The 25,966-nt window shown below is 36.0% G+C and overlaps 1 protein-coding gene across 3 annotated transcripts; it reads right to left on the bottom strand.

Moving 5' to 3' along the window:
- Positions 1-1,787: 1,787 nt before the first annotated feature.
- Positions 1,788-24,904, bottom strand: LOC123239774 (sulfotransferase 1C4-like). 3 transcript variants are annotated; one of them, XM_044667068.1, is made up of 7 exons: positions 24,592-24,904; positions 22,580-22,705; positions 7,071-7,168; positions 6,197-6,323; positions 5,941-6,035; positions 3,828-4,008; positions 1,788-2,779 (listed from the first exon to the last, which is right to left on the bottom strand). In XM_044667068.1, exons 1-7 carry the CDS (start codon positions 24,764-24,766, stop codon positions 2,667-2,669), a joined length of 915 nt encoding a protein of 304 aa, XP_044523003.1. In that variant the 5' UTR covers positions 24,767-24,904; the 3' UTR covers positions 1,788-2,666. The 3 variants fall into 3 exon arrangements, with proteins under 3 accessions (XP_044523003.1, XP_044523004.1, XP_044523005.1); XM_044667069.1 differs by having other exon boundaries at positions 7,071-7,176; positions 22,594-22,705; XM_044667070.1 differs by lacking the exons at positions 6,197-6,323; positions 7,071-7,168.
- Between the last annotated feature and the right edge of the window lie 1,062 nt (positions 24,905-25,966).

Genomic DNA, 25,966 nt, shown 5'->3' with positions numbered 1-25,966 from the left:
CCACCATACTGTTTCTCACAAAGAACTGGCATGGGTTTATCAAGAAGGGAGAATCTAAAATAGCCCCATTCCCTCTTTTTTTTAAAAAACAGATCTTTTAGGCTGGTAGGTCAGAGGAATACAATAGATGTAGTATATACCTAGATCTTGGAAAGGCATTTAACAAAACAGTTCATCCTTTTGGAAAGCGGAAGAAATATGGGTTGAGAAATGGTAGAGTTAAGTGGGTTCAGAACTAGTCGAATGCTCAAACCCTAAAAGCAGTGATGAATAGATTGATTCCAATTTGGAGGGAAGTCTCTAGTGGAATGTTTTAGGGAATGTTCTCTTTGACTCTCTTCTTTCAACATTTTAATCAATGACCTATGACATATTTTTCAAATTTTTGAATTACAGAAAGGAAGGAAGAATATCTAACATATGAAAGAATAAATCAGGGCTTTAGGGCTACATATAGAGGGCCTAAAATTGTATGATTCTTAGTCCTTCTCCTACTTTCTTTTTTCTGTCTGTCTGTTACTGTCATTAGAAATGGGAGAGAGATACAAAGGAATGAAAGGTATTTAATATTTTGCTTTGTTTCATGAATTTACTGTGGCCAAAGAATTCATCACATTGTAGCTAACTTATGTGTTACAAGCCTCTCTTTATTTAGGTTGGTCCTTAGGAAGTAGACTTAGTCTATTTTGAAGGAACATATACATAGCATTTTCAAATTCATTCATTTATTCATTAATTTATTAATTTATTTGTTTTTTCTATTTTTTTATTGATGCATTTAATTGTGATACAACAGCTACCTTCTCATGGCCTCACAAGTAAGCATCCACAAAAACATTAAAGCAAAACAAACTAAAAGTTATTATGGTTCTCAAGTAGAATAGCATTTTCAAATTTAATAGAACTTATCAGAGCTTATGCTCAATAGGCAGATGTTGATATTTGATTTATCAAAGAACACAAATGTAACTCAGGATGAAAAGGCATGGATAAGTCATAATTTGTAATTTGGAAGTATACCTACATCAGAGGGATCAAAATATTGATGCTTATAAAAACCTTTCAAATTTTCAAATGTAATTTAACTTTTTAATTTGCGTGAAGACAGATTTTTGATTAATTTATACCAAACATGGTTTTCAGAAGGGTTAGCTAGAATGCTACATGATTCAATTCAATAAACATTTATTAGGTTCCTACTATGTGCTAGGCACTGTGTTAAGCTCTAGAGATACAAAAAGAGGCAAAAGACAGTTCCTGCCCTCAAGGAACTTATGATATAATGGGGGAGATCACATGCAAAGTAAGCTATAATACAGGATTAATAGAAAATAATTTTATTATATTTTATTTTCATTATAAAGATATTTTATTTTACCAAATTCATGTAATAACAAATTTCCACATAAGTTTTCTCAAGTTAAATATCCAAATTGTCTCCCTCCCTTCCTACAGCTGGCAAGCAATTCAATGTGGATTAATCATGGCTATTATGCAAAACATATTTCCATATTGTTTATTCTTGTAAGAGAATAATCATATAAAACCAGAACCCCCAAATAAAAACCCAAATAAACTAAAGTAAAAAAATCATATTCTCTGATTTCTATTCCTACTCTAATATTCTTTCTCTGGAGGTGGATAATATTCTTTGTCATAAGTCTCTCAGAATTGTCCTGAATCTTTTGCTAAGTCTATCAGAGTTGGGAAATAACTTTAAAAGGGAAAGCACTGGAAGTAGGAATGGTTAAGAAGGCTACTTGTAGAAGGTGGGATTTTAGTTGGGACTTTAGGAATCCAGGGAGTAAGACTGGGGTAGGAAGAGCACACTTAGCATGGTGGATACCCAGAGAAAAATGTTTCATTCATAGAACAGCCAGGACATCAGTGTCATTGGATTGAAGAGCATAAATTAGTGAGTACAGTTTAAGAAGACTGAAGTGGAAACAGGAGACTATGTTTTGGAGGGCTTTGAATGCTAAATAGAGCATTTTGTATTTTCTCCTGGAAGAAACAGGAGCCTCTGGAGTTTATTGAATAGGGGGAGTGATATGATCTGACCTGCATTTCAGGAAAATCATTTTAGTGGCTGAATAGAGAATGAATGGACTGGAGGGAAGCAGACCCATTAGCAGCCTGTTGCAATAGTTCAGAGATAAAGCAATGAAAGTATGACCTGGAGTGGTAGCAGTGTTAGAGAGAAGGGGGTGTATTTGAGAGATGCTGCAAAGGTGAAGTTGGCAGACCTTGGCAACAGCTTGGATATTGTGGGGGTTAGAGATAGTGAGGAATCCAGGGTGACTTTTGGGTTGTGAGTCTGAGAAACTGAGAAGATGATTTTTATCTCTACAGTAATTGGGAAGGTAGGAAGGGGAAAGGTTTAGGGGGAAAGATAATGAGTTCTGTTTTGGACATATGATATTAAATCTATGACCACCTAATTGAGAAGGGAATAAATGAAAAGAAAATACTCCTAATCCCTCTATTTAGCAGAATACTGAAGACTAAATCTAATGATAATAGCTAGCATTTACTTTAAGATTTTGCAAAGCCCTTTACAAATATCTTAAAACAATGCTGAGATACATGGTATTATGAATGGTGGGAGAATCCAATAATATTTGTGGATAAAGCCTTCATAAATGAATTTTCTATCTGATTTCTGCTTAGCAGTTAGAGCGGAAAGTCAGAGTGGTACCCATCATTTTCTTCTTGTAATCTTCATCAAATCTCTCATTTTGGGCCACAGTGAAGTAGTTCTTCCAGTCTCCAACACACCCTGAAACACAGCCAAGGGGAAGATTCAATGACCATTTAAAACATTTTCTTCCTCTTTTTTCCCCCAAGTTTTATTAAAAACTTAATATTGAAAATAAATACAACCAGCTGAAGCTGCTTAATGGTTATTTACATTTCAATTAGCTAATTTAAATACATAAAGTTTTATAGAAATTTTGTATTCCTCTTTTTACTTCCTCTATATCCCCATCAGTATGTTTTGTTCATTCCTTCTTATTCACTTTTCCTCTTATATGGTCACAATATACTACTCTCCATCTGTTTTGACTTTTTTTTTGCTTTGTGTTATTCATAATACCTTAGATGTCTTTGTTTGCCTTGTGCTTGTTGATCTCATTGGCCTTATAGTATTCTATTACATTAATGTGCAATAATTTATTTAACTATGCCTTTTGTGTTATTGTCACAAGTAAAGGATAGATATCTGGTTTTAGAGCCAGAAAGACTTGGGATCAATTCTTACCTTTGACATATATTTGCTATGTGATCCTGTGCAAATCACAATCTCTCTGTGTTATAGGTAACTCTAGGTTAAGTTGTAGAGAGGCATTGATCTGCATCGACAGAAGAAGTCTCTTCACTTGGGAGTTATTATATCAGTGAAATCATAGATCTAGTTCCTGTACTCTCATCCCAGCTCTGTGTAATTATACATAATTTTATTTTGAAAATCTTTCAATCAATAGTTCTTTTTTGTTTTTAAAATGAAGACTTCCAAGACATATTACCAACAACAGAATTACTGGACTGGAGGCTATAATTATTTATTGTTATGATAATTTTTATAATTTTAGATTATTCTTTTAAACACAAGATTATTTTTGTTTAATCAGTCATCCCTTAAAATAAGTATTTTATTCTGATAAATATTTCCATTCTTTAAAGACCTCTATGCTTTTGCTTTTACTTCTATGTTTATATTTGAGCAGCTATAATTCCCAGAAAAAGAAGGGTAAATGAAAATTTCTAAATGATTTGAAATAAAAGAAAAGAATGTTTTTAAGAATATAATAGAAAAATATATGTACCTTTTCTCATGAATGGGGAAACAGAGTGGTCCATAATGTCACCAGGAATTGTTGTATAGTTTGCCATTGGATTCTTTTTCATTATATCAAAAGAGGTATGATAGATGATTTTATTTAAAACATCTTCATCTGAGTTCTTCCCCATGAATTCCATTATCTTTTGAATTTCACGCTTTGGGTACTATGTGAGTGGAAAGAGAAAAGAGAATTTCATTCTAGAGAACAGTTTGGGAGTATGTCCACAGGGCTATAAACTGTGCATATCTTTTGACCCAGAAGTACCACTCCTTGGGCTATATCCCAAAGAGGCAAAAAAAAAAGTACCCCTATGTACAAAAATATTCATAGCAGCTCTTTTTTGTGTGGCTTCAGAGAATTGGATGTTAAGAGGATGCCCATCAACTGGGGAATGGCTGAACAAGTTGTGGTATAAGATTGTGATGGAATAATATTGTGCTATAAGAAGTGAGCAGGAGGATGGTTTCAGAAAAACCTGGGAAGACTTATATGAACTGATTTGAAGTGACCAGAACCAGAAGAACATTATATAGCATAATAGCAACATTATAAGGATAATTAGCTATGAAAGACTTAGAAATTCTCATCAATATAATAATATACAACAATTCCAAAGGACTGATAAAAGATGCTATCCACCAAAAATTGAAATATTTTTTCAATTTATTTTCATTGCCCTTTTTTGACACATAGTTAATATGAAATATGTTTTGCATGATTTCACATATATATGTATAATTGCTATCATATTGCTTGCCTTTTCAAAAGAAGAATTTTGAACTCAAACTAAAAATAGAATGTTCAAATAAATAAATATTTTAAAAAAGATATTTTACTATTTTCCATGTTAAATCTAATATGGGGGCTCTCTGCCTTTACAGAAAGTTACCTTTTTCAAGGGCATTTTCTCCATTTATGTTGTTTCTTTTCCTGGAAATCCTTTCCAGCCTGGCACATTTGTTTATGCCATCGAACTTTCAACCCACTGGAACACATAGTGCAATATAGTAGAAAATGTGTTCGTTTTTTTTCTGTTCCCTTTTATGTGCTATCTTTCTCCAGGTAAACTCTTGAGGGTATGGATTTTTTTAAACCCCTATTTTCTGTCTTAGTAACAACTCTAAGATATAAATGCAAGATGTTGGCACATAGGGTTAAGTGACTTGCCCAGGGTCACATAGCTAGAAAGTGTCTGAGGCCAGATTTGAACCTAAGACCTCTTGACTCCATGCCTGGCACCCTATCCACTGTACCATTTAGTACCTTTTACAGACTGTATTTTTGCTTGATTTTGAAACCCCAGTGCTTAGAATAATGTCTAACTCAATAAATATTTGTTGACTTGACTTTATGGTTAGGAAATAACAGAATAATAGTCCTACAAATTTTACTTATTTTTGTATCCTCGGTGTTTAGAACAGTAACTGTTACCTAGTAATTGCTTAATAAATGTTTGTTGATAACTTTATGGCTAGGGCTATAAGAACAGTGAAAGAGGTAAAGAACATTACTCTGGGGAAAGTTTTTAAGATGCCACCCTCACTAGAACTGACAAGTTATTTCTGCATAAAAAATCCAGAGCTTTGATGATTAGTTCTTAGAATCCTGACAATAGAATAAATTTCCTTCATACACAGAAAATATGTAACACTAATGTATTAAGAACCTTATTATCAGTGCTTTGTTAAAGCAATATTTAAAATATATCTGTTATACATGACAAGGTTGTTCAGGACAATCTTCTACTTCCTTCTATTAAAAACACACACACACACACACACACACACACACACACACACACACACACACACACACCCTTACTTTCTGTCTTAGAACTGATAGTAAGAATTAATTCCTGGTAGAAAAGCAGTAAGGGCTAGGTGATTGGGATTAAGTGAATTGCCCAGGGTCACATATCTAGGAAGTGTCTAAAGTCACATTTGAACCCAGGACTTCCTATCTCCAGTCCTATGTCTCTCTTCACTGAGACACCTAATTGCTATCTTCTAACTATCTTAAGTGCCAAGTATAGTTAGGTACACCCAACATACCCTAAGTAATTATTATTGCTTGACAGATTGGATTGCGTGCTCACCTCTTTCATGTCCTCGTAAAAGAGGTAGAGAATGGGATATTTGTCTTTTGCTTCCCACCATCCTTTCACATGATCATACCAGGAACCCCAGCACACTGAAAGGCAGGTAAGAAAAATGCATAAATTAATTTGAATGGAGAATGCATTCAGGGCAGAATAAACTCCTTGATAATAAAGAAGGTTGAACTCTTCATGAAGTGTTCAAAGATTTCACTATATTTTTAGGATTTTGTTGGCAATAGCTGGCCTCTGTCACCTTTTCCATTCAGGAAATCTTCAAAATACTCCTCCCAGGTTCCTGGATCAGGAAGTGCTGCGTTCATCTTTTGGAAATGGTAATAGGACACCAAGTTGTCCTTAGCATTTCTTGCCACATAGATTATCTGAAATTGTTCATGGGGGAGGAGAAAAGAAAAGGAGGTCATAAAGTATATAGAGAAAAAAAAATTAATGATCTCAGTTAGCTATCATTGATCCATTCATCAATGATTTATTCTATGGGCCTCAACTTCCTTATCTGTGAAATGAAGACCTTGGACAAATTGGCTTCCAGGGAGTCATCTAGTGCAAATATTGACTAGGTGTTGTGGTAATATAAACATGAATGAGTCTGTAAGTATCCTGACATCTCTTTAGATCATCTTTTTGGGTTTGGTAACTATGATCTCAATGCTGTCCCACAATGATACTTAGGGGTTGCTTCCTTGGGATTGCTATTTTTGTGAGCAATAGGAAGGATTCCAAAGTCATCATGATAAGGGAAATATGTTACTGGGCTTAGAGACAGCATGATATAATTGGTAGAGAGTTAACCTCAGAGTCAGATAGACTTAGGTTCAAGTCTTTTGAATACATCATATCAATTGTGTGACCCTGAGCAACTCACTGTTACTCTCATTGGTCTGGACAACTCCTTAAGGCTAAAACTGGAGTGGGAGTTTCCTACCTGGTAATTCCCTATATCAATGAAATCACTGGTCTATTCCCCCCCTCCTCTGTTCCCATCAAAAACAAATTACTGGGGTTAGTAGTAGATTATTACCCTTGAGATCTGGAGAAATTTGTTTCTAGAAGACTGACCAAAGCCCACTTTAGGAGGTTCTAAGGAATGTTTATCTCCTGCTCCTTACCTTGCAACCCTTCTCCAAGAAGGATGGTGGTAATAGCTGGATGGGAAGATGAGTTTTCAGTTTGCGTGGTGATGGCATTGCATTAGCTTGATCCACACCTACAAAATAGTTTTTGTCCATTCATCATCATTATTATATTGTGACTCTAGGATCTTTTTTCTTTCATTGTTTCTATGTTGGAACAATTCAGCGCAGCTTCCAGATCATTGTAGTTGTTTCTAGATCTCAGTGGCCATTTCCACACCATGCTACCATTATCTTCATCTTCCTGTCATTGGAACTGGAACCTTGAACTCTGCCCCTGGGACACTGAACTGTGAGAGGTAAGTCTTTGTCTTATCTTACCACTTATTCTTGTCCATGTCTATGCCATATTTGGGGTAAGCTAATCCATTTCTCCTTTATGTGTTTTCTGCTATCAAAATATATACTCTTTGAGGGCAGGCAAACTCCTTTTGTTTTGTTTGATTGTTTCAGTTGTGCCTGACTCTTTGTGACCCTCTTTAGGGCTTTTTGGGGCAAAGATACTGGAGTAGTTTGCCATTTCCTTTTCTAGGTGTAATGCAAGGTGGCTAACAGAAACTTTTTGCTTCTGCAATTTCTAACAGTCACAAAACGTCAGTTAAACATCTTAGAATGTTCAGAAAGTCAGTTAGAACTTAAAGCGATAAATAGAGGTGAAGTTCCAACTGACGGAGCTTTTGCCTTCTGGCTTTCGCTGTGGCTGGAGGCTTTTGCTTTGGCCTTTTGGCTTTGGCCTAATTGCTTCAGCCTTGGCCTGTGCTTATTTTGTTTTGGGGAAATTAGGACCTATCTCATTTCTCTGGACCTCTCCCTGATCTCCCTTCTCCATCCCTCCCCTTCCCTGATTTTCCTTTGGGTTCTGGTTGGCAGGGAGGGCTTGGTGATTGAACATTGTGGGTTTTAGTTTCTTTAGATAATTGGAGTATCCTCAAATACGTTATCCCTAGGTTTGATAAAGACTTTATTTAAAAGGCAGTCAAATCTTCCTGATTGGGAGAGCCGGGCTCTCTCTCTCTCTCTCTCTCTGTCTAAACCTCTCCGCAACCCATCCCCCACCCTCGCCCCTCTCCCTAGCAGCACTTAGAAAATCCTGAACCCCCTCCCCCCTTCTGACTGACCCTGGTATTAATCAATCCCCTTGTTACCTATTCAAACCCTGTGGTGAGTCATTGTGTCGAAAATTAAGACAAGGGCCAAGAGGAAAGAATCATTTTCCTTTATTTCTTGAGACAACTGGGGCATCCATCTTGACAGGAAGTGCCCACCTTCAAGACTTCCTCCAGCCATCAGTTTGACTGGCAGGGAGGAGCCCTCTTGACCCCTCCCTCAAGAGACTTTGAAACTAACAAGATGAAACCCTCCAGTCAAGCCTAAACGTTTCTTACTGGTCCTGGTTTCCTCCTTGTATCCTCTGTCTCAAGCCTCTGGGAATAAACCTGTTTGAGCTGCCTCTCCTACATACCCCATTTCCTTTATCTCCTATATACCTAACCATGCCTTCGTTCCTCCTCCAATCACCTTATAATCCCTTATTCCCTTTTATCCTTCCTCACATCCACCTACTCTACTCAGCTTATTTACTATTCTTTTTTGATAACATTAATTGGCGAGCAAAGTTAGTGAACTACCTAAAATCTTCTGAAACAATCAAAATGAAGCTGGCTAGGATAACATTCATCCTATCTAGCATCTCAATGATTTCTTGGTCCTTAATGCAGGGTATGGTAGATTTTTGGTTTATAAGGGTCCCTAATTTTGTGCAACAACTACTGAACATCTACGATTATTATAAGTGGTGTGCTCTGACCCTGGCTGAATGTATTTGCTTCATCCCAACAGCCATAGCCATAATCCTAACAATCTGGCAATTTCTTATGGTCTCGAAAAATTTTTTCTCTCACCTGTGGCAATGGTTTAACTCAATTACAGCACAAAAGAAAAATACTGATTCTGGGGAACTAGTAGATAATATCAAACTACTATTCCAAGTATTGAAACAGATAAGGGAAGGAAAGGAACTGGACAAACACACAATTCTCCAGCTAGAGATTGTGGAATCCAAATACCTGGGAAATAATACCTTTAACAAATCAAAACCTAATAACAACCAACCATCCACAAATTCCATAGTCTCTTTTTTACCAATCGTAGACAGAACAATCGTGCAGCCTGGGGAAGGGGTGGTACACGTAAAAACATATAAAGCATTCACCCCAAGTGATATGGAGGTGCTAAAAAGATGTTTTCCAAAGTATTTTGAAAAACCTTTCAAAAGTATAAAAGAATTAAAAAGGGTCTTCACACTATTTAATCCTAGTTTCGATGACGTGGAATTTCTTTTAGGGGAATTTTACTCTTCCTCAGAAAAGGAAAAATTCCTAAAAGAAACGAGAACAAACCCAAATTTAACAGCCTGGCCATTGGTCCACCAGGACTTAGATTTTACCCAACATGCAAATCTTAGATACCTGATCCAATGCAGAACTGATTTATTAGAAGCAATGAGAATTCATGCAAAAAGACCAAATTCATGGCAAAAATTCGAGAAATTAAGACAGGGAGAAGAGGAACATTCTAGCAGTTTCCTTGATAGAGTAATAGAGGCAGCTGAGACAATCATGGGACTACGTGATACTCATGCCCAAGACACCATAGATCATATCTGTAGGCAGTTTGTAAAGGGAACATCAATCCCAATACAAAATTACTTTAAACAAAACTGTCCACAGTGGGGATCACTGCCACTGGAGGATGTAAGACAACATGCTTCCTACATCCATGATTCAAAGCAAAAGGAAGCAAGAATAGCTAGACAAACTGACTCAGACAAAGATGAACTGATAGCTGATTTGAGAAGGCAATTGAAACACACAAAAAGAGAAAAAGAATTGGAGGAAATAAAACATTTTGCCCTCCAAACTAGTAGGAGCCAAAATCAATATAGGAAACCTACAATTAACACCCAAAGACCAAAATCATTTCCCCCACGGTGCTTTCTTTGTGGACATCCAGGTCATATTTTAAAATTTTGTAGATTTAGACAACAAATTGATTTTTCCAAAAATGACAATTATAATCAAAGAGACAGAAGTACGAGAAGGACCTATTACAACACAAAATGGTCCAAAAACAATAATGATTCAAAGAGAAATGAGGAGAGCAAACATGATGGTTCATGCTGTAGCCATACATGCAAGAAATTTAGCCAAACCCCACCTAGAAGAAATGAAAAGGTACATACAAATGGGAACAAAGCCAAAGTTACTATGAATGGAGGTTCCTAATTTAAAAAGATCTAATCATTATAATTTGGGTGTGAGAGTGTGTAGCTTGAGTGAGAAAAATAATATCGAAAAACTGGGCAAAACAAAACAGGTGTCTAAAGCAAGCTACACAGAATATCAAGATATGTCTGCAGTAGATAATCAACAATGGGAAGAAATAATGCAGATGCGCAGAGAAATATATGGCAATAGTGAGGATAATTATATAAGGGATCAGCTTTCTCATTCCATAACATAAACATTGAATGAGAAGCATAAGGATCATACAAGCACTGATAAAAGCTTGCAATCTTGTTCAAAGACATCAAAACCTCAAATTCCTCTCTTTATTCTAAGTCAAAAACAAAGGCGCAACTTGGGTAAAGAACATTATGGCGAGGATTTACAATGTATCCAGAAAAGAATGCATTCAGTAACCTCTGGGGAGTTAAATGCCAAAATTCTATCCCATTCACTTGCTTCAGACATGTCACAGAAAGAGGTTAGAGAGCAAACAAATCATTACGTTGGCAAAAACTTAGACTTAAAGACACAACCCACTGAGTTGCTGGATGATAACAGCTGTTTAGGAAATTCTACATCCTCCTTTCTCAACCCCTTAGCTGAAGAATTCCAACCAAAAACATGGGGAACAGAAAAAGAGCAGTTGTTATCCCCAGTATCAAGTGTGACTAATAACAGCAATAATGAAGCTTGGTCAGTGATTGAAGATAAAACACATCTAACTTCAGTCACATAAAGTTCAGGGCAAAATAGGGAACATCAGTCAGCTTTTAAGTCAGTAATGGTACCTGAAGTATTGAAGGGAACACAATCTAACTACCATACATTCCCGGATACTACTGAAGGGGATGTTGCTGATTTGAGGCTTGATAGTTCTTTAAATAGCAGAGTGGAAGGTATATCAAATCAAACCTCCATTTCTGAAGCCCTTAAAGAAAGCCAACATGGAATTTGCAAAAATGACAATGACTTACAAACTCTCAATGAGAGAATGCTCTTTAAGCCTGCTTTCTGTATTTCTGATTCTGAACTTAACTTGCCTGATGGTGCTAAAGGAAGTTCTGGTTTAGATACAAATGACCATACGTGATATTGGGTTGATAATAAGTTCAATTTGTAAAAAAAAAAAAAAAAAAAGTTGATTATTTAGAATTGATCCTTGGTTCCATGTCACTCATGTCAAGCCAGCAAAAGACATGCCCCAACAACAACCACAAGACCAAGTTATTATACAGCACAAAGATCAATTAGCACCAACCAATCAATCAAATAAATCCTTAGAAAGTCAACAGCCTATACATGAGACCATAGAACCAGAGCAGCAATTAGAACAACAATCAGAGCATGAATCAGAACCACAATTAGACCAAGAACCACTGAACAATCAGATATTACAACAAATTTTACACTCAAAAGATTATCCCAATCCCAATTACATCTTAAAAGAATCATCTGTAAACCATTATGACAATGAAAAAGAATCAATGGCAGAAGAAGACACAACATTTGATTTGCAATCAATCCAAGACCTAGACCTTGACACTGACAAATAAATGAAAGCACAAGACTTTATCACGAACTCTTTTGTTATCTGTAATTATCTTTATTAAACAACAACAACAACAAAAAGAAGAAAAGATTAATCACGTTTCATAGACATTTGAACTTTGTTCCTGACACAAGTCAACACACCAGAACATCAGTTCCAGTGCAAGATGACAAGCGCTGGTACATCAAATGACACAAGTCAACACAACAGAACATCAGTTCCAGTGCAAGTTGACAAGCGTGTGGGTAACATCAAACGACACAAGTGAGGCGTTGCTGACTTCGCAGATCATCACAAGGACAGTAAACCTGAGGACTATAAAAAACATCCGTGATTGAATACACAATCGGTGTATGGGACAACAAACCACACTGTGAAGAGGAGCATCGGAACAGCATTGGACCCATGTATTCGAAAAACATAACTTACATCCAACAGAATTCTCACTGCATCCAACACTTTAGATTCCATCCACACAGTACATACACTTTGCAGAAGAATTCCGGTGGAGTAAGTATGTAACAATTCATTACACAGAAAGGTCATACTAGACAACACATAGAACATTTTCTGACTTCACATCTACATGTAAAACATAAACTTACACTTAGGAGAGAAGTTTGTCTGCCTTAGCACAACATTTTCCTCTTAGGTTCAGACATCTTCTACTCAAATCACCTAACATTCCTTGTAAATAATGTATACATGTATATATTTGCTTACTAACCATTAGCAATAAGTTTTACTAACACACAGGGACAGTTAGTTAGCTTGATAAGTTAGAACAGGGACAGAATTTTCTAAACTTTCTTTGTAAATACTGTACATAGCTTAAATCTATAGTTTAACCAAAAGACTTACAAAGAATGTTAGTCTTATTTATTCTGACTAACATTTCCAACATAGGCATAAGTGTACTAACATATCCATATACTGAATTTAGGAAGATGAATTAGAATTTGGAAATTTAGATTGCAAAATTTTTCTTAATTGATACTTTTGTTGCTAGTTCATGAAATTAGATAAGTACATAGATAGAATTGATTACTTTGTTTTAGTTAGCAAATATTAACTTTGAGACTGTTTGTGAATGTTTGCATTTAATCTGCTTTTCTTTTCTGTTCAAAAAATTTTGCAAGACTGAAACCCCATTACTTTCCTATGCCTTTCCCACAACCCATCTTAGTTTTAACTTAGACTAGTCTTAGCATAGTTTAGGAGTAAGCAACCCTTTTTATTATTTTACAAAACTTAGATAGGGATAAGAGCATAGTTATAATTTAGCTTAGAATAAGAGTAGTAACCCTTTAGATCTTAGCAACCAGAAAATGTTGCAAGCTGCAAATTTTTCCAAAAAACATATGAGCAAATCTGTAATGCAAGGTGGCTAACAGAAACTTTTTGCTTCTGCAATTTCTAACAGTCACAAAACGTCAGTTAAACATCTTAGAATGTTCAGAAAGTCAGTTAGAACTTAAAGCGATAGAGGTGAAGTTCCAACTGACGGAGCTTTTGCCTTCTGGCTTTCCCTGTGGCTGGAGGCTTTTGCTTTGGCCTTTTGGCTTTGGCCTAATTGCTTCAGCCTTGGCCTGTGCTTATTTTGTTTTGGGGAAATTTGGATCTATCTCATTTCTCTGGACCTCTCCCTGATCTCCCATCTCCATCCCTCCCCTTCCCTGATTTCCTTTGGGTTCTGGTTGGCAGGGAGGGCTTGGTGATTGAACATAGTGGGTTTTAGTTTCTTTAGATAATTGGAGTATCCTTAAATACGTTATCCCTAGGTTTGATAAAGACTTTATTTAAAAGGCAGTCAAGGGGGCAGCTGGGTAGCTCAGTGGATTGAGAGCCAGGCCTAGAGACAGGAGGTCCTAGGTTCAATCTGACCTCAGACACTTCCTAGCTGTGTGACCCTGGGCAAGTCACTTGACCCTCATTGCCTACCCTTACAACTCTTCTAACTTGGAGCAAATTGACTCCAAGTTGGAAGGTAAGGGTTTTAAAAAAAAAAAAAAAAAAAAAAGGCAGTCAAATCTTCCTGACTGGGAGAGCAGGTCTCTCTCTCTCTGTCTAAACCTCTCTGCGACCCATCCCCCACCCTCCCCCCTGTCCCTAGCAGCAGTTAGAAATCCTGAACCCCTCCCCCCTTCTGACTGACCCTGGTATTAATCAATCCCCTTGTTACCTGTTCAAACCCTGTGGTGAGTCATTGTGTCGAAAATTAAGACAAGGGCCAAGAGGAAAGAATCATTTTCCTTTATTTCTAGAGACAACTGGGGCATCCATCTTGACAGGAAGTGCCCACCTTCAAGACTTCCTCCAGCCCTCAGTTTGACTGGCAGGGAGGGGCCCTCTCGACTCCTCCCTCAAGAGACTTTGAAACTAACAAGAGAAACTCTCCAGTCAAGCCTAAACGTTTCTTACTGGCCCTGCTTTCCTCCCTGTATTCTCTGTCTCAAGCCTCTGGGAATAAACCTGTTTGAGCTGCCTCTCCTACATACCCCATTTCCTTTATCTCCTATATACCTTCCCATACCTTCATTCCTCCTCCAATCACTTTATAATCCCTTATTCCCTTTTATCCTTCCTCACACCCACCTACTCAGCTTATTTACTATTCTTTTTTGATAACAGAGGTCATTTGATAGATGAGGAACTAGAGCAAACAGAGTTAAGTGACTTGCCCACAGTCACTAGTAAGGATTAGAGTCCAGATTTGAATTCAGGAAGAGGAGTCTTCTTGACTTCAGGCCCAGCATTTTATTCACGGTGACACCTAGCTGCCTGGTAAGCTTCTTGCTTGCTTAAATTTGTATCCCCAGAACTTAGTATAGTGCCTAGTAAGGACCCAATAAACTACCTATCTAATCTTGATTTGTGAGGCCATATTTGTACTACAAACATTTTTTTTTTTTTTGGTTGATGCAACATCCCCACCAAATCCTTTACAAAATAAATCCTCCATAAATTTCAGCAATGAAATTGTATTCCATAGGTTTTGGATATGATATTACTTCTAAACTGTGTCTATGGACTGAGGACTAGCCTAGCAATGTGGAATGCTTCATCTCTAATAGGTTAGCTACTAAGGTATGGATTCTTAGGCCTTGACAACCAATAAAACAACAAAAAAACCCCAAAACAAACAAAAATAAAAAATGTTATCTTCTGCTTCAATGATAATGGTGGCACAGTTTGGTAAGAAAGATAGTTTTTAAATGATCTATGAGCATTATAAGATTATAGATCTGAAGAAAGAAGGGAGACCAGAAGCCATTTAATCTAGTTCTCTGCTTTTGTAGATGAGGAATCTAAGGCCAAGAGAGATTAAATGACTTGCTCAAAGACACACAGGTAGCATTCATTAAAGATAGCATTTGAACTTGGATCCTCTGTTTCCAGGTTCATTCGGCCACTATCTTGAGTTTGAAATCTTGCTGTTATTTTTGAATCTTCCTTCACACACCCCTTTTATACCCAATTAATTGGTAAGTCTTAGAGATTCTACTTTCACATATGATACTTTTCATCTTTATTCACTCTTGCATTTTGTTTCCATTCGTTGAATACCTCATCTCCAATCACTCTTTAGTATTCCCATTGTTATTACTGTTCTATTAGAAACCCTCATCACTTGCCTGGGCTATGGCCATAGCCCTTGCACTGGTCTTCATGTCTTCATTCTCTGCTTCCTCCAATACATCCCTCACAGTACTATTAGATTAATTTATCTTTTGAAAGGTATAATCATTTCACTCTACTGTTCAAAAATCCTCCATAGCTCCAAATTCCTTAGTTTGGCATTCAGGGCTCTCTACATTACACTACCATTTTAACTTTCCAGTCTTATTTCAACTTATGCTTCTTTCCATATCCTGTATTTTAGACAACTTGGCTACTCACTGCCTCTCATATATACCATGCTTTCCCAACTTTCCTTAAACATTTCTTCCTTTGGAATGTAGTTTTTTCCATCTTTACCTGTTAACCTTGTTTCATTTCAAATGTCCCCCTTTCTAGGAAACTTCCTTAGATGCTCCCAGTTAGTTGTGGTCTTTCCTCCCTGAGATCTTGAAAAGTACTTCAAATACAAGTATTAAAGGCATTCATCTTGTCATATTTTTCACCATAGGTAATTTTAAAATACCATATTCTTCTACTAGATTAACTCCAAGAGGGCAGTGACCATGTCTTATTTAATTTTTAAATAAAAAAATTGCCTAGCCACTGTGCTTTCTTCACATAGTAGGTACTTATTAAATGTCTGTGGAATGGAAATAGATTTCTATATTGCAGGTAACTGACTTCTACAATGATTTACATAATCTCATGGAGTTTCTTTCATGTAGACATATGCCCATTATATCAAGACAAAGACATTGTATAGCCTCTCAAAAAAGCATAATCACACAAGAATTTAACCAATCAGGAAAAACTATACCAAAAAAGTATACAAAAATATCTGTTGTGCTCATTATGATATCTAGACAGACAATTGGTTCATCAGGACATATATCCTGGCCAGATAATACAGAAGGACAATGGGTTTGGCCCAGTACTGAATTTGAGTAAGAGTGAGCTGGTTCACTATTGGAAAATTGTGTGAGGCTTTTAAAAAAATTGAGCATAAAGACTTTCTTCAAACAAAACTCCATTTTAAAAACATGTATGTCTCCAATGATGCTGTACAGGTACAAATAATAACTTCTAAGGAATTAAAGTTTCTGGCTAAAATGAGCAATTTAGAGATATATGAAAAAATTGCATGCACAAAACATTGCATGCATTACCAAATGATGTAAATGATATCATCAAATAAATTCCTGATTAGAAAAGGAGGCAAATAGCTAGGTGGTAAAAACAAGGAACAGTACATATACTACACTGGTATAATAATGTCTACAAAATAACATCTAGAGATCTAGAGGAAACCAAATCAACAAACATTTATTGAACATTTACTTTGTGACAAGCATTGTGCTAAGGGCCATGGATGCAGAGAATGGCAAAAACAGTTGTTGCCTTCAAGGTTATCATGGTCTAATAGGGAAGACAATATATGAAGAAAGTGAGATAGAAGGAAAGTACTAGCAAGTGGGTGGATTGGGCAAGGTTTCTGGCAGAATGCAGGGTGTGAGCTGAGCCTTAAAGGAAATCTAGGAAACTAAAAGGTGGAGACAAAGAGGGAGAACATTTCAGACATGGGGAAAAGCCACTAAAAAGACAGAGGCAAGAACTAGGGTGTTATTGAGGAACAGAAAGTCCCAGAGTTGCTGGATTATAAAGTGCATTGAGGGGAATAAAGTATAAGAAGACTGGAATGGTAAATAATGGCCAGGTTATGAAGAGCTTTAAATTCCAAAAAACAGAGGACTTTATGTTTGTTTCTAGTGGTAATAAGGAGCCACAGGAGTTTACTGAGTGGGGCTGGGAGTTGGGGGAGGAGGGATTGTGACAGGGTCAGATGTATGCATTAGATAAATCATTTAGTGCTATTGGAAGACAGCTTAGAGTAGAGAGACATGGGGGAGGGAGACAAGTTAGGGGGCTCACAGGAAATTGGTAAACCCTCTTTGGAAGATTTATGGGGAAGATGGATAAGATTATGTATTAGAAGATAAAGGGTAGATGGGTTATGATCTTCACTGTTGGAGAGGGTGCCAACATTGATGAGATCGAGGGTCCATTAAAGTGTATTATACTTTGCCCCTTTAAGTTAAATGAAGCCATTCAGTGTTGAAAGGAACAGAAAAAATATTTTTATATAAAGGAAGAGATTTATATTGATTATCAAGTTATGTAATATATTGCTGATGTTATGTATGGACATTTTGAGGACTAAAAGAAGTAGAAAAAGAACTTTGTTTTAACTTACTCTATTAATATAAGTAAAGAAACAGTTTTCAGATGCAATTGGGATGGTTTTGGAGGGAAAATTATCTGTGATGTAGATGTAAGGCCATGGATCTCCATCAATAATGTAGTGTGATGCCTCACTGATATAGGCGAAGTTTAATGTTATAAAGAAACAGAAGACTTTTAATTTATTAAACCTAGAGAAATGTGATGGTCAAGAAACATAGTTTCAAAGGCACCCAAGGGATGGTAAAGACTTTGGAACATGATGGATGCTTTGAATAATTTTCATATGCATGTTTTATGACTGAACAGTTTGCATATACATATTTTATGAGAAATATAACCATTAGAATCTAAAAGATGATTAAAAAAGGATTAACAATTCAATAGAGGAAATTTTGTGGAGTTAAGATATTTTAAGTAACAAATTAATCACTGAGAGTCAGGAAGTTCTTATTTAAACCACTGAATTTAGCAGCAGAAGAGAAAGAAGAACATCTAGGAACCAGAAAAAGAACTTGAGGAGAAGCAAAGAAATAGGAATATTGAACAATTGTTTTTATTGGAGCAGTGGCATTTAGAAGTAGTCATTTGAGAGAAGGCTTCAGCTAAGTGATTCTTGATTGGCTGGGGAGAAATTTGACTTTATTGGTCAAGAGCTCCAGTGACATCTATTGCTTTTCAGCATGACCCATAATTAGGAAAAGGTGAACCTTTTCATAAGGACTTTTTTCTTTCTGCTGCCACCTCTGGCTTGAGAAAGAAAATCAAAGGGGGCTTTGCAGCTGCTTTAATATTAGTGAGCTGGAGCTGTATTTCTACAAGTTCTCTTCCGATTAGATAGCAGAATATTTGAGTCAGTGAATACTTATCTAACACTTTCTAAATGCCCTTTTCATGGTAATGGTTAACTGAAAGAAGTCATAAAGGCTAATGTTCAAATACAGAAGAATATTTCTGTAACTGAAAAGTAGTAAGGATCTACCATCATATAGTGAATCTCTGCTTGTTTCACATTGGGTGGATGCTCTTGAATGGAAAATTACAAAGAAACTGGACATCAACAGTTGGGAATTACTCTGAGCACTTTTTACCTTAGCAATGGAGTGCATTATATAGAGCAGTGGTTCCCAAACTTTTTTGGCCTACATCCCCCTTTCCAGAAAAAATATTACTTAGCCCCCGGAAATTAATTTTTAAAAAATTTTAATAGCAATTAGGAGGAAAGATAAATGCACCTGTGGCCATCACCGCTCTCCTGGATCACTGCAGCACCCACCAGGGGGAAGTGGCACCCACTTTGGGAATCACTGATATAGAGTATTATCCAGGTTTATGTATGTATTATGATGTATTTCTATGAACTTTATTTGATATATTATTTTCTGTTTGCTTTATAGTTAAGTTCATGGCTGTGTTTAGAATTTAAAAATGATATGTCTAATTATTGCAAGTAGTTGGTTATATAAATGTGTTGCCTCATCAGTGTCTGCTCATGCAGAAAGAAAACACATTGGAAGAGAGGTTGCTCCTGGGACTCTGAGAAAAATTGAATATAATTGTGTAGTAGTGATCTATCTCTGGAAACTTAGACACACTGGGTTGAGGGCAGGTTGGAGTGAGTGAACCACACTTAAAGAGAAGCAGAATGTTTTATGTATCTCATGAGAGAGATGAGACATTTATGTTTTTATCTAGAAATAATAATAATATAACATATTTTATCTAGAAATATAATATATTTTATCTAAAAATACAATATATTTTATCTAGAAATATAATATATTTTATCTAGAAATAATAATAAAAATAACAAACCACATAGTTATAACTATACATCTCTACTATATATTCATATGTAATATCTATCTATGTCTAGGCAGACATTGTCAGTGCACATTATGGAATACTACCCATCTCAAGAAAGCACACTCTGTTTCCATGTTACAAAAATATAAGATTTAGGTGTTGTAAGTTGTATGGGTTTTCGTCCTGATTAATGAGATAAAACTCAGGACAAAGAGAATTAAAAGGATTTTATCATAAGTATGCTGTGGTAGCAACATCTCTATGGGCTAATCATTGGAGACCAGCAAATGACTTCAAGGTAAGCCAGATTTTATTGGTAAAACTTTTGTAATGAGATAAAGACAATTTGTATAGCTTCATGTCACTAAAAGGTCTTGGGTCATTTCAGTTCCACCCTAAGATAGGAAGTCCATGATAATTTCTAGATATAAACAGATAGGGCCACAGTGACAAATATTAGGGAATACAAAACTTTCCTTTGAGTGGCCTCCCTCTAACACTGATTGATAAGCAATCTGGAAACAATGGGTCACTGAGCCAGCATAACTTTCAACTTGGGTAAGTACTACATTTCAAAAAGTCAAAGGCCAGAAAATAGCTTAATTCAATTAATTATTAATGAAGTATTTATTTAGTGTTCCAAATCCTGAATGAGAGTCAGTATGGTTCAAGGATATGTACTGAAAAGCAAAAGATCTGAGTTGGAGAGCCAGCTCCAGCACTTATTATACTTGTGATGTTGGGTAAATCATTTAATACCCCTGAGCCTCAGTTTCTTAATTTATGAAACAGGACCAATAATAATTACACTATAAGAGATGCTATGAGGAAAACACTTATAAATTGAAAAGTGCTATAAATGTTATTTTACATATCTATACATATACTGAAAGGCAGAGAAAGAGAGAGAGACAAAAAGAGAGAGATTGAGAGAGACAGACAGAGACAGAAAGAGTAGCAGCATGGTAGAATGCTAGTCTTAAAGGCAAGAAAACTTGAGTTCAAGTCCTGTCTTAGATATTTACAAATTGTGCAATCTTGGATTACTTAATCTTTCTTGCCTTCACTTTTCTCATCTGTAAAAATGTGGGAGTTGGGTTGACCTCTAAAGTGGAGGAGTTGGGGGCAGTTAGGTGGTTCAGTCGATTGAGAGCCAGGCCCAGAGATAGGAGATCCTGGGTTCAAATATGACCTCAGATACTTCTTAGCAGTGTGACTCTGGGCAAGTCACTTAACCCCCGTTGAATAGCTCTTACCACCCTTCTGCCTTAGCACCAATATACAGCATTGATTCTAAGATGGAAGGTAAGGTTAAAAAAAATAAAGCAGAAGATTCCAACTGTTGGGCAAATGGATTGCAAAACTCCCTAATGTGGCCAAACCAGATTAAAATGTACCTAGGGTATTTTAAACAAAATAAATAGAAAGAAAATACCACATAGGATATTAATTTGTGCTTTTCCAAATCAATGTGTGAAAGGATCCATTTCTATTTGGGTTTGACACTACTGTCCTAAAGACCCTTCCAGCTCTAAATCTATCTTCTTATGAGTTAAGAAATATTATTTCATGCTGAATAATGGGCAAGCAGTCTTGTTCACTTGTAAACAAATTGTTTAGAACTTAAACATTTATTTTTTTTTAAGCCAGAGAGACAGTGTTATATGAAGTGTTTAAACTGTCAACTAACAAATAGAAGTTGATAGTATGACAGTATAATTAAAGCATATAGCACCTAACAGAAGTAATGCTTTGTTTTGTTTTTTTAATTAACGGGACTATGTATCAGGGCCTTCCTCTCCTTTTCCCTTCTCAACTTGGTGGTAATAAGAATGAGAACCTTTTCCAGCCCCAAGTCCCTGGGGGTAGGGGCTAAAGCCCAGGCAAAGAGGCTAAATAAGAGGTTGTTAAAAGAATGGTAGATCTCTATTGCCATCAACCTCAGTTGCACTTTTTTAGTTAGGCTTGTTGTTCTTGCTTATTCTTGTTAAGTCCACTCTTCAGTCACCCCACTTTTAAACTTTCTCAGTTGGGCCAGATCTTCCCAAGTACCCCTCCCTTTTTACATAGATTCCCCCAAATCAGCATACTTTTATCTTTTTTCAATCTTGTCTCTGAGACAAATACACTTTTCTTTGGAGCCTTTCAAAAGAATTTTGCCAGGGAGTCTTGGTAAAAAATGAACTGAAGCAAGAATCATCCGCATTTCAGAGGAAAATATGTGATTTAGCCTATCTTAAATGTTTTGTCATAACATCTGTTGAGTGGGGAACTTTTGGAAGGGAAATGGGTTTAGGGATTCAGTTCTTAACAAACCATTGATCCTTCTGGGTAGTCCTATGAAGCTTCTAAGACCCCTTCTCAGAATATTTTTCAACAATTGAAAGAAATACTAGATTTTAGTTAGAAGCTAGTGAAAATAAAGATGTAGGTAGTGAAAATAAAGATATAGGTTTTCCCCCCTCCACAAACTTATAGATCCTCTGAATGTGACCCCTTGGGTCTGAGGACCCCAGATCAAGAGTCTTCTTTATAGGGAAAAGAGAGTCTCTAGGATTATGGCTATGTGAACAGATAAGATGAGACTAGTGCTCTTCCTCAAGAGACCAGTGCTGGTAGAGGAGAATCTATTGGCAATAATGAAGGAATAAGGGATGTTTGAGGGTAAGGTAAGGGATTCCTCTCCTCCCTCTCCTTTCTTTGATTACCACTAGTTCTGCTATTGCCTATACTATTATAAAACACTGTGCATGAACTGATCTTGGGAAAGTGTGAGAAGGGTAGTGCTGTCCTTGATCCTAGGGAGCAGCCAGAAGTTGAAGGGAAAGTGAAAGCATAAAAGAAAAGGGCAAAGATAAATTCTGAGTAGAGAAAAAAAAAACCTAAATAGAGAATTTGTCTTGCCTTTGTTCATGTGTTATCAGGGAATAATTAAGTCAGATGTTTATAGTCAAGTGTGGTTGGGTGCCCATATTGTCACTTACCTGATTTTAGTGATGGAATTTTAAATTCAATGAAAGGAAACCGAAGGTGAGTAGGGGCACGTTTACATTTCTCGATATTACCATCATTTTGTATCATGTCTACTATCTCCTGGGTCCATGTTGTTCCTTATTCCACAAAAAAGAAATGAGAATACAAGTTTGAAAGAGTTCTTGATTTTTTTTATGTGGAATGATAGCTATTCTGTTTATACTAAATTCATAAAGCAATATAGAACAAAATTCCATATTGTCTTGTCAAAATCTCATTATTGTTAATACATTTAAAAAGCATTGTATAATGGCACTCTATAAAGGAAGGAATATCTAAGTCCTTATTCAAGTTTTTCATTCCTTCAGGCTCAAGTTTAAAGTTTTCCCATTTGGAAAATAAGTATCTCCTTTTTGAAGCAGCAGGGTTCAGTATCAAGAACACTGGATTCTGAATCATGAGAACTGATTTGGAATTTTAACTCAGCTATATTTAATAAATATTCTTGATTATTGTGTCAAAGAAATTTTATATATGTATGGATAGTTCTCAGATCTCTTCCAACTTTGAAAAATTCTATATTTTTTTGAATTTCAAAAATTATAATTAGTATGGAGAAATTTTAAGATTGTAATCACTTAAAAATGAAACTTTGGGTATCTTCTACAACTTGATAAATATGGAAATATGTTTTGCATGATAACACATATATAATCTATATCAAATTGCTTACCATCTCAGGGAGGTGGAAAAGGGCAGAGGAAGTAAAGGAGAGAATTAGGAACCCAAAATGTTAAAAATCACTTTTACATATAATTGGAAAAAATATTACTGAATTAAAAAAAATTTTAAGTAATGAGGTTGGTACAGATTGTAGGACTTAGCTTCAGGAAGACGTGTTTGAATCCTGCTTCAGACACTTACTAGTCATGTCACACCCTGGGTAAATCACTTAACCTCTGGGCTTCAGTTTCCTCATCTGTAAAATGGGGATAACAATTGGCACCTACCTCACAGGGTTGTTACAAGCATCAAGTAAAATAATAGATATAAAGTTATAAATTTACAATTTATAAAGTTATAAATAGTTGCACACTTTAGAATGTTATATCAATGCTAGCTATTATTATTAGGAAATTCTTATTCTTCAACTCTACCTGGAAATACTCTATTACACTGTGTTTTCTACAAAGACTAAGGTAGTCAGCAGTTATCTGAGTCAGTAGAAATTTGTTAGTCAAATTGTAGTAGGGAGAAAGTTGGTCATAAACTTTATGCTAATTGATAAGAATAAGAAATAGATTAGAGCAAAAATTTACTCATTATGACAAAAATTGACCTTTATCCTTCCTTTCTCTCTCTTTGTGTCTCTCTCTGTCTCTGTCTTTCTCTCTTTCTATAAGAGGATTATAAACACAGCAAACATAAAATATATTTTTTTTGTGAAATAGATAGAGGAGAAATAGGGATCAGGATCACTGAAGCTCACAAAATTCTTATGAATTTTTCCCATTTTGAAGAAGAGCTAATGTGTCTACACGCACACATGTGTGTACATGTACAGCCTTCTCTCAAACATTTATGTGTTTTAGAACTGTTCTACAAAGAACTTTGTAAACTGATTTGAAAAATAAAGCAGGTCTTGTCATACTCAAAGAAAGAAAGCAGAGTTCATATTTGATCAGATTGCCTCTTTATCTTTTAATGCCTCATCAACCCTCTCATCAAATACTCTTTAATCTATTTTAGTGACACCTCTCTCCTACTTCAGTACTCTGAGAAATGGATCAAATCTCTGAAATTGCAGTCCACATTTATGCAATATCTCTCAATAATCTCTCTCTAACTTTCTCTAGAAATATATTCATCTAAAATAAATCATGCCCTCCCTTGTAAGCTCAGTGCAGATTTTTATCTATTCAAGCATCCTATTTCTGTCATTTGACAAAGGAAATATTTATTAAGACTCCACATTATGTAAAATCCTTCCCTCCAAGTTCTCTCATGCCCCATTTCCCCAGACCTGCTTTGGGATAGGTTGAAATAAGTAGATCATCTGGCTTGGCTTGAAAGTTCCAGATTTCATCCCAGGAATCACAAGTGGGTGTAGGTTGAAGAATCCCCTTTATGTAGTCAACGCCAATTCTTTCATTCTTCTTTAGGTTCAAATTCGGATGCTTCATCTTTGTTAAGGCCATTATGGTCAGAATTCAAAAGGCTGTTTATTACAATAAGAGAGTGGCTTGCTTATTTGCAAACAATCACATATCCTGTAGATTAACACATAGATATTAACACAGAGAGATTTCAAAGCTGGGTAAACTGTCACTGTTTGAATTTAGCTTTCAATCCTGAATAGGGAAGAAAACAAAAAAAAGGACTTTTATCCAATCAGCTTTGAGTTACATAAGGCACATGACTGTTAAATCTCTGGAATGCTCCAGTGGTGAGTTCTGTTTTCTGACCCTATTTTTCAAGCCTAATTTACTAATAAAGTTCTTGTTGATGGTCTCTGGTATTAAAAAAAAAAAACAACCCAACTCTCTGATGTTTTCATTGGTTTCTTCTTTAAGGCAGAGGTGGAGTTGGATTAAATGCCTCTCTCAGCCAATGTTTTTTTAGCCCCCAAAGTTGGCTTCTAATTGAACTTCCTGAAAACCAGGACGGAGATTGTTTTAGAAATCAGGAGCTTGTTGAGAGATAAGGAAGGTGTCCTGCAGAGAAAACATTTTCATAAGTTCTGAAACAGTGACAAAGTTATGAGCAAACAGTTTAGAAAGGATCTTTTTACCACTTTCAAAGTACAAAACAGAGAGATTTCCTTTGGAGAGTCAATTCTCTTTTCATAATCAAATAAGGTGATATTTGAAAAGAGCTGAACACAGTCCCTGGTATATTGTAGGGGCTTAATATGCTCTGGTTCTTTTCCCCCTCGCTTCCTCTCTTGACAGGAGGCTCTATTTATATACCTGGATAACACCTCTTAATGAATTATGTGGAAACCCCAAATTTTGGGGGGAAAAAAAGAGAAATTATTCATGTTATAAGGAGATCTTCTACTACAAAAGAAGCTCCCTTAAGGGCATTTAAATGAGATTTTAAAGTAAAATTAATCTTATTTCATATGTCCCCACCCCCAACATAGCTGTTGTATATTAGGAGTCATACCTGGGTTAAATAAAACATTATCCCATTTTTCTTTATTTCTTACCTTCGCGTTATTCTTAATCTCACCACAAATGACTGAAATTTTAGACATATGGTGTGACTGACAAAAATGCTGAAAGGAAGGGATACAACGTGCTGGCGTCTAATTAACCTAAAAATCAAATATGGATTATTCAGGGGTTAAAATTGTCATCTAATTTGTGGCTCTTATTTATTCTTCTTGTTATTGT

Source organism: Gracilinanus agilis, chromosome 3 (genome assembly GCF_016433145.1).
Source record: "Gracilinanus agilis isolate LMUSP501 chromosome 3, AgileGrace, whole genome shotgun sequence".
Taxonomy (NCBI): Eukaryota; Metazoa; Chordata; class Mammalia; order Didelphimorphia; family Didelphidae; genus Gracilinanus; species Gracilinanus agilis.
This window is presented reverse-complemented; position numbering and strand designations above follow the sequence as displayed.